Here is a 12,276-nt window from a genome sequence, read left to right as displayed (position 1 = left end):
ATTATTTCCGTTAATTGGTAATTGGTCGTAGTTTTATAAGAACATTTATATATACAAGTACGACCTTACAAAAAGTAATCTCAGATGTCAGTTTACTTGTACAGGGTCATCGTGTACTGGCACTACAAGTGCTTGTAGAAATGTAGGAATCTGTAGCTCTTACTCGTACGTGTTATAGTCATTACGCATTCTTACATCATGAATTAGAAGTATACACGACGATATACACTACTTGTACTGGTTCCACAGTTCCAAGTCATTGTTTTGCTCTGACTTGTCACACATAAGAGTTATCATCATTCATTACAGACTGTTGGAGTCGTTAGTTATTCAATCCTTGAGTCACCACCTACAGAAGGTTATGGTGGACCTTGAAGGCCTCAGGGTCGTCAGACAGAGCAGCATGAATCTTCATGAGCTGCTCCTCAGTCAGATCCTTGCCATGGTTGGCGTCAACCTTGTGGACCTTCTCGTCGGAGATAGACACATCACCAGAGTGGGCCTTGATGAAAGCCTCGGGGTCGTCAGACAGAGCGGCATGGACCTTGACAAGCTGCTCCTGGGTGAGCTTCATGTCACCGTGGTGCTTGCCCTTGTGCTGTCCCTTATGGTGCTTGCCCTTGTGCTCTCCCTTATGGTGCTTGCCCTTCATGTCGTGGTGCTTAACATCACCGTGCACCTTGACAAACTCCTCCTTGGACATACCGCCGTGGTGGGCAGCAAAGAGCTCCTCCTCAGAGAGGGTGACTCCCTCTCCGTGGCCAAGCAGCTTGGCCTCTCGGTAAACGTCACCGGGGATCTCACCAATGAAGGCTCGGTCGCCAAAACCACCAACCATGTGCAAAGAGTCGACGTTGAACTTGACCCAGTGGGTGGAGTGGACGTTGTTACCGGGCAACCACCACTTGGCGTCGGGGTGTCGCTTCAGGAAGCACGACTCGACGGCCTCAATCTCGTCTTTGTCGATATCCTCGAACTTGCCTCGAAGGGAGACTCGAGGAGAGCCAGCGGTGGACTTGACGATTCCTCCAGGGTACCAGGGGTTGGTGTTCTCAGTGACGGGGTGGTCACCGACTCGGACCGAAAGAGTGGCCTCGGAGCCAGCGGCAATGTTTCGGAATCCGGTTCCAATATGGACATTGAGCATCACAGGGTTTCCGTCCTTGCCGCAATCGGCGTAGTACTCAACGTAACCTTCAGGAACATTGTCCTTGTTGACGGTCACAAGAGTGGTGAGAGACTCCCGGTGAACCAGAGTTCGGGCTACTCGTGCAGCCTCCTCCTTGGGGGGCATACCGGACTGGTCAAAGGTGTCACCGATCTTCTTGCCGGACACAGACTGCTTGATGGAGTTGGGGAGAAGACCCACCACCTGGTCGATCATGTTGGTGGGGGAAAGAGTGAGCTGCTGCAGGTTGAGCGGGAGAGCCGCGGCCGTGGCAGCCAGAGCGAGAGCAGTGTACTTCATATTGTTGGATATCTGTACTAGTATCGTGCAATGTCATGTCTTACCGTTGGGTCTATATAAGACCACCCAGTAAGGTTGCCAAGACTCACCATGCAACCGCATCAGATATGATCCAATCTGAAGGACAGAAAGTAACTGACTAAGAGCATTTAGAGAGGTCAGAAGTCACGTTTTATTTGACACATTCGGAAAATGTTTCCAACCGATAGAAACCGCTGAATATATAAATACCGGTGGATGGATGTAGCTACAAGTAGATACAGTAGGACGATCCGATAAGGACTAAGCCTGCTACTAAAACACAGCAGTTTGTGCCGCACACTCTCGCAACACTGCTAAACCAAGAGGGGAAACGTTCAGAGCAAAGGGGAAAGAGATGGCAGACTGACTATGTCACTCCACTTCTACGGGGGGTTTTCCTCCATCAATTTCTTCACCGAACCAAACTTCATCCACAATCAACAATAGTCCCTCATGACACCGTCCAAATAACACATCAAATCCTCCTTCTGGTAAAAACACATTCAACCCATCAACACATTAGATTCATGTGATTATCTAAAAAATCTTTCAATCTACTCCGCAGAAAGATGCAAGATCAATAGCAGGGGGTCTGCTGATGTTTGCTTGCGGTTAAATGCCTAAAAGCGACGCAAAATGATCAGAAAAAGTAGCGATCTATGGATATCTACATTATGTATAATCTTACACGTCGCTGAGTGGTTGAATATTAACAGAATATTGACAAAAACGTCCGAAATTTCGTCTCATGAGTTCTCCTATAGTAACATTGGAACTCTAAGGGTTAGGAAATTACTCGTTTTGAAATATAAGATTTGACTAGTTGTCTTATTTAGAGCTCAGGGAATAGAGTCTGCCAAACATTGAGTAGATAGGGCTAGGGTTACTCAATCGAGATATCACGGCTATTACTGCCAAATAGGAACATTAGGGTTGGGGTTGATCGCAACCGCCGCCGAAACGGAACGGGTACAATGAGCACATGTAGATTCTCGAGTAAAACGACGAGTTTGAATGCGTACGAGGACTACAATAAATACGAACTCGGAGTTCACGTGACTGGTGCAATGTATTTTCCTCGTGTGAGATATATATCCAACCACCTTCCAATCGTCACGTGAGCACTTGTCCTGCATCACATGCACCGTCGCCACTAGCGAACTGCAAGGGAGATGATATGGAGAAGAAGAGTTGCTTGGACGTGTGAGCTACAGAGTGTTGAGCGAGGTTTTTGTGTAACTGGCTAGAATTAGTCGTTTTTGTGTCACTCGCACAGGTATATATAGGTCTTGTTTACCCTGCATCTCTGTCTTGTTACCTCTTGTATTCCTGTTCACACCGCAGCGCCACCTAATAAACTTCCGGCACGTTCACCACTCGTATCGCCAACACACGAGCTTAGCTTGGTTGCACTTTGTACTTTCAACCACGTACACGACACATTTGGACACGACACAAGATGGCAAAAGACAACCAGATTGCCATTGAGGACGAGTCTCCCCGAAGCAGCGACGAGCTGGTGGTCGAGGGACGAGGAGCCGGCAAGGACACAAACACCAGCGCATACACAGACACTAACGACACCACTACCAACACTACCTCCAGCAGCAACAACAACAATGATTCCGCTCTGGGAGGCCTTCAATCGTCAATTCAGGCGGCTGTTGACGATATTCAGAATGAAGACACGTCAGCAGGATATGGAGGAGTCAACCGATACGAAGCTGCTCTTATCTATGACCGTCTTCGAAAGGCACTTCTTCCGGCCATTGGTATCAATTTGGCCATGTGTTGGATCAAGGACTTTTCTCTGTCCCACTCCATGGTTCTTTTCCGACTGCACGACGGTCGACTCCCCGACGAAGACATGGAGGACGGAAACGTGACCATTTCGGGCTTCTTCTTCCTGCTCTTGCTGATTGCTACCTCCATCGCACCCTTCTGGACCACCCCCAAAATCTCCTCTGCTAAGCTCAATGCCATGGGAGTGCCTCCCCAAAAGTTTGTGGCTATCATTCTGTGTCTTGCCTGCGGTCTCAACTGGCTCGAAAAGGTGTTTGCCTACCACTGGGTCATCATTCTCTTCTTCCGTCTCTTTATTTCGCTTCTGCTGAACGAAATCAAGTGGTCCCAGGTGTACTTCATCTCCGGCTGGTTCCCCCAGACTGAGTACTTGCGAGTGTTCATCTACACCCAGTGGGCCGCCTTTGTGATCACCTGGGGCTACGAGTTCTTCTGGAGTTTCATTCTGGCCCTCGGTGTGTGGCCCACCCCTGTCTTCCTTTTGGAGCCCTGTGGATACGTGGCTGTCGCCTGGTACCTGTACCACAAGGTCCCCGAGTTTCCCAACCAGTCGGAGTTTCTGCCAGCTGATCTGAACGACAAGTACGTGCGAATGATCGAGTCGGATCCTACCTTCCAGCCTCTGGACTGGAACCACCCTGATTCGTACGACTTCTACAAGATTGACCTCAAGTCGCATTCCAAGCTGCACTACTACATTTACTTCTGGTTGCAGTTTCTGTAAGAGATGCAAGCGGAGCAAATGGATGTGCGAAGCTGCCAAGCGCGAACAAATCGATTATCTCTATCAGGAGTGCACGAGTCTTTGAAGATGAAAGCTTGGTTTACACGAAAGGCATTTCATTACTACGCTCAGCGCCTCTGCTAGTGTAGCGTCATGGGAGTTGCCTACTGTCACACTATATAGCATGTATGACAATAATTAGGGTGTTCTCCTGGTAATTACAGTACAAATAATTAAGTTACGAAAGATTCCAGCTTACGACAGGATGTAATACCACAGCATGTCGGTCTTTGGGCACAAGGTGTCTAAAAAAGTCTTTCGATTCCAGGTCATCATCAACATGGACTTCATCAACATGGAAATACCAATATTTTTATCGGTACTTGTACTTGACTCTGCTGTACATACCGCATATACATGTACAGCGCCGCCATAGCAGTCGTTCACAGCCATAACAGGCTGCCTAACAATCCACAGGCTTATATTGTTTTATGCCTGTGCCGTATGTACTTGGATGGTTAGAGACAACCATGACATCATTGTTCACACCTCGGATATATTATTCATTAAATTACTCAACTCGTATCTTCATGTCTGAGCTAATATATCCACCATGTGCGGCAATGGCAGAACAATCTACAAGTACCAGTACATACTCTACCTGATACTGAGGCCTGTGAAATAAGAGAAGTTTCGAAAGTCTGTCAATATATACTGTTTTGATGAACAAGCCCTTATCAGAGAGAATATACAACTCCTGCTTGTAACTTGTCTATTGCAACAAGAGTAAGATAGTTCAGACAGGTTTCCGCACTGTTAAGCCGCTGTCGAGCTACAGTATCTATGAGGTCACCAAACCTATGAGGTCACCAAACCACATAGTAAAGGCGTAGGCTGATGTCGTACAGTATCTTCGGCTATGGAATACCGGGGTCTCTGTTATATAACGTGCTTGGCGATTGGTTCGTGGGGTGCGGGTGCGCTCTCCAACTGATACTCTCAGGCCTGTCACACTCGCAGCAATGAAAAGTCTGTATGCAATTAAATATGTCGTAAATCATGCTGATGTGCATGCTAATAAATATCCCTAACTACTGTCCGAGTCGTCGAGGTTTTCGAACTCCAGAAACTGGGCGGCGCCTGTAGGCTGGGGAGGAGTGGCCGACTCAGGCGTGTGAGCCTGCTCGACATGTTCATGGTCAGCGGCTCGCATATTTCTGCCCAGATGCACAGTCTGGCTATCTGACGAGAAGCCAGGGTCCATATCGACCTTGGGTTCGTCGGTTCCCGTCGACAGAGGGTTCTCCTGCACTGAGCCCATGTTGGGGTGGGCTTCCACAAGCATGGGAGCCTCCACGTTCTGCTGAACAGTTCCCATATCATGTTCGATTCGCTTGTGGGGGTTGAGAAATCGGTCGAATCCCATCCAGGGCCAGTTGATGGGCGATTCGTCCCCGGTGTACATGAAAAAGTCGTAGAGAAAGCCGCCCAGCAGACACCCAATGAAGGGGGCAACGATGGGGACCCAAAAGTAGTAACCTCCAGCGCTCCAGACTTCGCTGCCGTATCCGATCATGGCAGTCACAAGTCGGGGACCAAAGTCTCGTGCAAAGTTAATGGCATATCCAGTCTCCCATCCAAGACAGGCTCCAATAGCGAAAATGAGGAAGAAGAGTACCAGGGGAGCCAGAGGACCAGCGGGTATGTTTTTGGTGTCGTTAATAGCGAAAATGATAAACTGCAGAACAGCCGAGGCTACAATTTCGGAAAAGAACTGGCCAGTTCGAGTCATGAAGGGAGCAGGGTAGGTACAGAATACTCCGGCTGTGGATTTGGGACCAGACACAGTTCGACAGCCCTTGCAGCCCTCAAACGTATCGATTGCAGATCGGTAGTTTCCGTAGATGATGGCAGCACCTACCATACATCCTAGGGTCTGGGCCAGCATGTATCCGGGGAATTTTCTCCATGGGAAGCCTCTGTAGACGCAAGAAGCAAGCGTGACGGCGGGGTTGAGATGGCCTCCAGAGATACCTCCGCTGACGTAGACGCCAAACATTACTCCCAGACCCCAGCCCCACGAAATGGACTGGTAGTCTCCCTTCTCGCCGTTGGAGAGAGTGACCTGGGCAACAGAACCGTCTCCCAGAACGATGAGAATGACGCAGCCCCAGAACTCGGCAAACGGTTCTCGCAAGAAGTGTCTGACTTTCGGCCACAGGGGTTTTTTCGGCTGGTTGAGCATCTGGATGAAGAGTGTGGGGAAGAGATGAAGAGAGAGAAAAGAGGGAGAGATGGCCGATGAGGGTGACGAGAAAAAAAAGTAGACTTTGCAGACGGTATATATAAAGAGAGGCTTGAATGTTATACGGCTATTTATGATTTAGCAATGTGTTGTCGATGAGGTGGGGAAACGGGTTTCGAGGACAGGAGAAAAATACAGTGGTGGTCGTCTGATAGCTTGATCTTGTGTTGTTTTCGAGAAGGCATTCACCGGCACACGATCTTCCACTCGTAGTCGGATACATTCTCAACTATTATTCCCAACTTCCTCGGTTACATTGCACCTTGTTAAGGATTGCGTTTGCCGACGTTACTCAAGTGAGACAGTGCTGAGGGAATTGTCCGGGAGTGCATTCGAGTGCAAAAGGCGCGGTGCAGTCAGACAGGGGGTGATTTTCCGGCATTGACGAGGCTGACAGCGGGGAAGATGCTACGATGGATGAGAGGGCGGTTGCGAAGACCGTCTTCTGAGCTATGATACGTGCCTGTGCAAAGACAAGGACCTGCGGGACTACTACTGCAGTAGCCGGAATAGGCAGCTACACCGTTGTCATTCCTGTTAGGCCACGGTTCTCGTCGACGTTTCCAACCTCCGGCTGCCGTTCCCCATGCCATGCTTGTGTTGCGTAACATGCGGTGGCAACTCTGTTTGTTTGATTTTGGTGTTTTTTTTTGTACGTCACCAACGTTCCGGTCTCGGTAGCAAGTTGTTGATAGCAATGCATGCATGTGGAGGTACAGCTTGTGGGCCCAGGTGGGTCCTCGAGGAGAGGAGGGAGAGGCAAAGGTCTGCGGTGTGGCAGGTGTACAGGTGGTTGTCCGTTTGTCTGGCACTCGTATCATCCTTACAAACGACGATCAAGACGTTTATTATCCACCCTCACTTTCGCTCTCTCCACAAGCTCGCATACAAGGTTGGACGAGCAAACACACGGCTGTTTTTCCGATGCCAAGAGGAAAATGGTCCCATGGGAGGAAGGGGAGACGGAGGGGAAGCTGTGCAGGTGAAACGAGCACTTTTTCCAACCAGCAAAAGACTTTAACTTGCATTTGAGGGGTCGGGGATATGGCGCGATGAGTTCGACTGGTATAGTACGAGTTCAGTATGTAAACGAGCCTTGGCACTAGTGGTTGACACTAGCGCATTAAATAGCGTCAGTAGCCGCTTTCTATGAGACAAGGTCGTGTTCAGTCGTGGCACAAAAAAATATACCTGCATGTATTGCAATGGAGGAGTGCGGTACGGGGCTCCTCTCTGCACAGCTTAACCCCGCCAAAAGGTCCTCAACACCTGTAAAACGGTATTCCACCAAACCCACCGTGGTATGCCGCTTTGCCGCTTTGTAGGTGCACAACAAGGCCCTAACTCTAACATCATAAGGTGTAAAAAACTCTACGCAAAAAACATGCACTCTTAGCGAGACCTACCGCGCTATCATACAGTCTTCTCATGTAGATGAGATGAGGCGTGCAGGGGGAGAGAAAATAAAATACAGGATGCGGCGGGGTATTGGTCTTGTCCCTGCTTCTTCTCCACGTCCACCTTCCATCTCCTAGATATCATCTTGGTGTCTTCTAAGTTCGGCTTCTTATTTTGCATGGAATCTGCGCCGTGGCCCGAGCCGATGTAAAAGAAGGGAAAAGGAAGGGAAACAGTGGAACAAAATTATACACAAAGACTGAGAGGCATGCCTGGTGTATGTTCGGGCCGTTACGGAGACCAAAAACGTCCACTCTTCGGAAAATCGGATCATTCGGAAAAACACGGATAGTCTTTCGGATTAACTGATCAGCAATATATATGGTGAGAGAATCAGGAGAGCTACAAACCAAGTATAAGAGTCACGTGGTATATGTTAGGCATAGTTAGATGCTATGATACTAAATTGTGGTATTTCTTTGTCTCCCTTTAATTCAACTTCTTTACCTTCGCTGGGGATTCACGCTGACCTTTCCGATGATCCGAGTCACCAGCATTTCCGTTCGTGCATGACAAGTACAGAGTGTGATATTGTGACCCCCCCAAAAAAAAGAACGAACACTGGCTGCTGATGCCCAGGATCTAAAGCTCGCTTTTGAACCAACAAGAGACTACAACTTGAGTGTTGCCTTTAGGTGAGCTGTCAATCTATCTTACTGGAATGTCTATGGTTTCTGCCCATGAAATGCAAGCAACGAACCATCAACGAGTTGAAGTACACTCTCAAAATGAAGAATAACTCTCACCTGTCGTCTCCGCATCAACTTACAGTAACATTCTCAAAAGTCTCCCCGCCGTCAGCTTGACTCTAATTATCAAGTGCTGAAAGTAGTGCCGTCTATTCAACTATGCAGGGGCACGGGACAAAATCCCGAATAAAATAGAAGGAGAAAGGTCCTGTGCTACGATTTGGAGCTGCTCTGAAAGTCGAATAAACGTTCCAGAGATGATCCAGGTCCCCTGTGGCAATGCCAGCCCCTCACCAGGGTCACCAGCCACCCCCCCTCCTCCCTTGGGGACATCCCAGAAAGGAAGGATCCTTTGTTTTTTACATAATGAGTCAGACAAGTACAAGTATTCGTTCTTATGCGAAATGAACAATCTGCATTTTCTATAGATAATTGGAAGTTCACAGCACTGGTTGTAGTACAGGGCGGCTGAGACTATCACCGACGTTCGTTCAGAGCAGATACAGATTCACCGTCACCCCATAGATCATCATGCAGTAAACGTGAACCGCCCTGTGCTCATAAACCGACACCCACCGGCGCGTTATTGCTGCTAATGCATTGCATGGGACCCATGGTTGCGTCAATGACGTTCCCCGTATTGCCGAGGAACCGCCTTTGTGCGATACCTGTACCTCAATACAAAAACAAGATATCGGGACCGGAGAAGTTGAGATATAGACTCATTGAAAGTCTGAGAACTTCCGTGGAGTTTACGGAATGTTTCGCAAGCACCACTTATAGAACATAATGCTCTCTTGGTAGTGCATCCAACTGAAACTACCCCACTTTCTATCATAATGTCATCTGCCTGAGTCGAGTGAGTCCATTAGCAACTTCCACATTCGAGTGGCTGTCCCCAACAGTTAATCATGAAGTTGATACATCCAAGCTTGTCACATTTATCTTCTCGACTGCCCTGATCACCCCTAAACTGCTTCAATATGAGGACTTTTCATGACGTCTCCTTACGCCACTCAGCAGGCCAATAGCACACACTCACTAGCTGCGACTGTAGTTGAGATCTGTTTGGGCAAAAGGGATTGCGAAATTCCAACTCCAGAAACTACATCCATGCTCACGAGCTTTAGGATCTAGTGTGTGGTGTTGCGCCCCATCGATCGTGACGCTGTAGCACGACTGGGGATCACCTACCGTACATACATTGTAATCAGGAAACTACCACGACAACAGATGCTGATAAGCTGAAACACTTTCAGCTCTACATCTCAATTATTGTACTCGACACTCAACACTCTGTTCCGTTCCCATGCGTCCGTTTGTCAAATAGTTTGCCACGTCCAATTCTGGCTCCTCTCGATACCCCTTACCAACGTCATCGATCATAAACACTCGATACAAATCCACACAACAGTCACAAACAAATTATCAAACCCCATTCCCATTTCCAACCACGCTCCCTTTTCACACCCGTTACCACGGAAACAACACACACTCAGATCGCAACCGGTGCACGTGTACCAGCTTGGCGCATCGATACTTTAGCGTACGGTTCCATTACACAGCAGCTACTACTTAGCATATACGGTACATGTCGCGTTCAGTAAAATACAATAGATTTAATTTATTCGTCTTTTACCCATTCCTCTGAGACAATCGCGTCGGATCGCGTCAGCTTCAACGAGTCTACAACCACAAGCTACGCATGTGGTTGCTTAAATAATAGTGTAACCACCATCAATGATAATGTCGGATCCGGTCACGTACGAAGAGGCATCGGAAGCCAGGTAGATGCAGGCGCCGGTGAGCTCGTCGGGGTCTCCGAGTCGGCCGAGGGGGGTTCGGTCCTTCCACTCCTCAAACAGAGTGTTGTAGGCTCGGTTAAGAGCGGTATCCATGTATCCAGGCGAGATGGAGTTGCATCGGATGTTGTGGACGGCCCACTCGGCGGCCAGCGACTTAGACAGGTGCTTGACGGCAGCCTTGGAGGCGTTGTAAGCGCTCTGAGGCTGGGGCCAGTTGACAATGGATCCGGACATGGAGGCGATGAACACCACGGTTCCGCCGGTGCCCTGCTTGATCATGTGTCGGGCGGCGGCCTGGGTCACCAAGAAGGATCCGTTAAGGTTGATGTCGATGACTCGTCGGAACTTGTCTGCGGGGTACTCAGCTGCGTGAACAAGGTCAGCAACACCGGCGGAGTTGACCACAACGTCGACGGACCCGAGATCGTGCACAACTCGGTCGATGATCTCGTTGACGGACTCCTCGTCTCGGACGTCGGCCTTGTAGAACTGGGCCTGCACTCCGTAGGCCTTGTGCAGCTTCTCAATGGCATCCAGACCCAGGTCCTGCTGCACATCCAGAATGGCAATGCCCTTGAGGCCGACCGAACACAGACCCTCGGCCATGGAGAATCCGAGTCCTCGAGCTCCACCAGTCACAATGGCTACCTTGCCATCGAGTCGGAACTTGGACAGAAAGTTCTTAGCCTGGAAAACGGGCTCTTCCTTGGATCCGGCGTTGGCTCGGGCGATATCTTCGGCGGTGGGGGCGGGGGGCACGACAGCGGCTTTGGCGGAGTTGGACATGATTGATTTTGTGTGTGTTGTGGTGTATGTGTACAAGAGAGAGTTGAGTTGACCACGTCCTGTTATACAAGGAGTGCGTGGGTTTAGGTTCAGCAATGGGACGAGGTCGACGTGATGTATGTCGCCTTGACGGGTTGGGTTTGGTCGCTAGAAGACAAAGGGGCTTAAAGACCTTCTTCGCACGTCCTCTGGGATTTTAGATGTAGCTGGAGGTCCTTTCAGTCGTCTCAATCAAGTCGGTACCTCAACACCACCTCACAAACCTAGAAGTGTGGATTGCTACCTTATCTGGACATCGCATAGTGCAGTCGGCATTAGGGCGGTAGATAGACGAGAGAGGGGACTACAGCAAGTGCTAGTAGTGAGCGTGGGGGGGTGGAACGTGAGAGTCCAGGATGATAACTATGATGAGCGAGGAAACTACAAGTATTTTTTCTAGAATTTTACAAAAATCTCCATGCGCTCTTTACTCGACAGCCATACAAACCCCAAACCCACTTCAGACATGCAAAATGACGTCTCCGCAGACGCAGAGTATAGAAACATGTGGAACAAGTGCTTGATCGGGGCGTGAAACGGGTCAATCGAGCCAATCGGAATACCCCACGCTCCTCTAGCATCCGCAAATGACCCTTGTACCCCGCACATACCACTAATTTCACTGTCCTCATTCTCCTGATCTTTCCTCTTTATTATCCGGATCGATTACCAAGTTCGTCATGCCGGGTCATTAGAGTTGTAGGGATGTGAGTATGGAAAATATTTTCCCCTGTACCGCACAATCGGCCATGATCCTAAGCTAAATGGGCCGTGTTTGGGCTCGATAGAACGAGGGTAAGGTGACTAATACGGTGGATTTACCTCTGTCTTTATTTGGGAAGCCATTGGAGCCATTGGAAAGTTTTAACGGTGTTTTTTGAAAAGTTTGCAGATTTTCCGTTTTTCCGGGATCGTTGGGAATCATCCTCAAAAGTGGTTTTCATCAATTTCTTGTTTCTTCCATTTTCTACTCCGCATTTCCCCCGAACGTGCTTACTAAGCTGAAATGCCCGTCTTTCCATGACGTCACTCACTCGCATAAAGTTGAAGAAAGAACGCATCATGTATCATGTATCCGGCACGGAATTATCGGAGTTAAGACTCAAACACTGCCCCGACGCCACCCCAGAAGATACGCTAAAAATGGTGCTAATCTGCAGGTCCTAGAGATGAAGACA

General features: G+C 48.9%; 8 protein-coding genes across 8 annotated transcripts; 2 read left to right on the top strand and 6 right to left on the bottom strand.

Moving 5' to 3' along the window:
- Nucleotides 1–349: 349 nt before the first annotated feature.
- Nucleotides 350–1,468, bottom strand: YALI1_E06712g (uncharacterized protein; the record flags this gene model as incomplete). The annotated part of the gene is made up of 1 exon (XM_503597.3): nucleotides 350–1,468. One exon carries the CDS (start codon nucleotides 1,466–1,468, stop codon nucleotides 350–352), a length of 1,119 nt encoding a protein of 372 aa, XP_503597.3.
- A 1,480-nt stretch (nucleotides 1,469–2,948) lies between these two features.
- On the top strand, nucleotides 2,949–4,016 carry YALI1_E06697g (uncharacterized protein; the record flags this gene model as incomplete). The annotated part of the gene is made up of 1 exon (XM_503596.3): nucleotides 2,949–4,016. The coding sequence occupies one exon, from the start codon at nucleotides 2,949–2,951 to the stop codon at nucleotides 4,014–4,016; it is 1,068 nt and encodes a 355-aa protein (XP_503596.1).
- Nucleotides 4,017–4,079: 63 nt separating this feature from the next.
- On the bottom strand, nucleotides 4,080–5,077 carry YALI1_E06676g (uncharacterized protein; the record flags this gene model as incomplete). Its single annotated transcript, XM_068282910.1, has 2 exons — nucleotides 4,080–4,183; nucleotides 4,945–5,077. 2 exons carry the CDS (start codon nucleotides 5,075–5,077, stop codon nucleotides 4,080–4,082), a joined length of 237 nt encoding a protein of 78 aa, XP_068139011.1.
- Nucleotides 5,078–5,103: 26 nt separating this feature from the next.
- YALI1_E06664g (uncharacterized protein) lies at nucleotides 5,104–6,261 on the bottom strand (the record flags this gene model as incomplete). The annotated part of the gene is made up of 1 exon (XM_503595.3): nucleotides 5,104–6,261. One exon carries the CDS (start codon nucleotides 6,259–6,261, stop codon nucleotides 5,104–5,106), a length of 1,158 nt encoding a protein of 385 aa, XP_503595.1.
- A 416-nt stretch (nucleotides 6,262–6,677) lies between these two features.
- YALI1_E06655g (uncharacterized protein) lies at nucleotides 6,678–7,142 on the bottom strand (the record flags this gene model as incomplete). Its single annotated transcript, XM_068282909.1, has 1 exon — nucleotides 6,678–7,142. The coding sequence occupies one exon, from the start codon at nucleotides 7,140–7,142 to the stop codon at nucleotides 6,678–6,680; it is 465 nt and encodes a 154-aa protein (XP_068139010.1).
- A 1,317-nt stretch (nucleotides 7,143–8,459) lies between these two features.
- On the top strand, nucleotides 8,460–8,896 carry YALI1_E06641g (uncharacterized protein; the record flags this gene model as incomplete). Its single annotated transcript, XM_068282908.1, has 2 exons — nucleotides 8,460–8,564; nucleotides 8,612–8,896. 2 exons carry the CDS (start codon nucleotides 8,460–8,462, stop codon nucleotides 8,894–8,896), a joined length of 390 nt encoding a protein of 129 aa, XP_068139009.1.
- A 613-nt stretch (nucleotides 8,897–9,509) lies between these two features.
- YALI1_E06628g (uncharacterized protein) lies at nucleotides 9,510–9,854 on the bottom strand (the record flags this gene model as incomplete). The annotated part of the gene is made up of 2 exons (XM_068282907.1): nucleotides 9,510–9,686; nucleotides 9,750–9,854. The coding sequence occupies 2 exons, from the start codon at nucleotides 9,852–9,854 to the stop codon at nucleotides 9,510–9,512; spliced, it is 282 nt and encodes a 93-aa protein (XP_068139008.1).
- A 329-nt stretch (nucleotides 9,855–10,183) lies between these two features.
- YALI1_E06616g (uncharacterized protein) lies at nucleotides 10,184–11,059 on the bottom strand (the record flags this gene model as incomplete). The annotated part of the gene is made up of 1 exon (XM_503594.1): nucleotides 10,184–11,059. One exon carries the CDS (start codon nucleotides 11,057–11,059, stop codon nucleotides 10,184–10,186), a length of 876 nt encoding a protein of 291 aa, XP_503594.1.
- Between the last annotated feature and the right edge of the window lie 1,217 nt (nucleotides 11,060–12,276).

The sequence above is a fragment of the Yarrowia lipolytica genome, chromosome 1E (genome assembly GCF_001761485.1).
Source record: "Yarrowia lipolytica chromosome 1E, complete sequence".
Lineage (NCBI taxonomy): Eukaryota > Fungi > Ascomycota > Dipodascomycetes > Dipodascales > Yarrowia > Yarrowia lipolytica.
The sequence above is the reverse complement of the archived record's forward strand: the minus strand, read 5'-3'. Positions and strand labels throughout refer to the sequence as shown.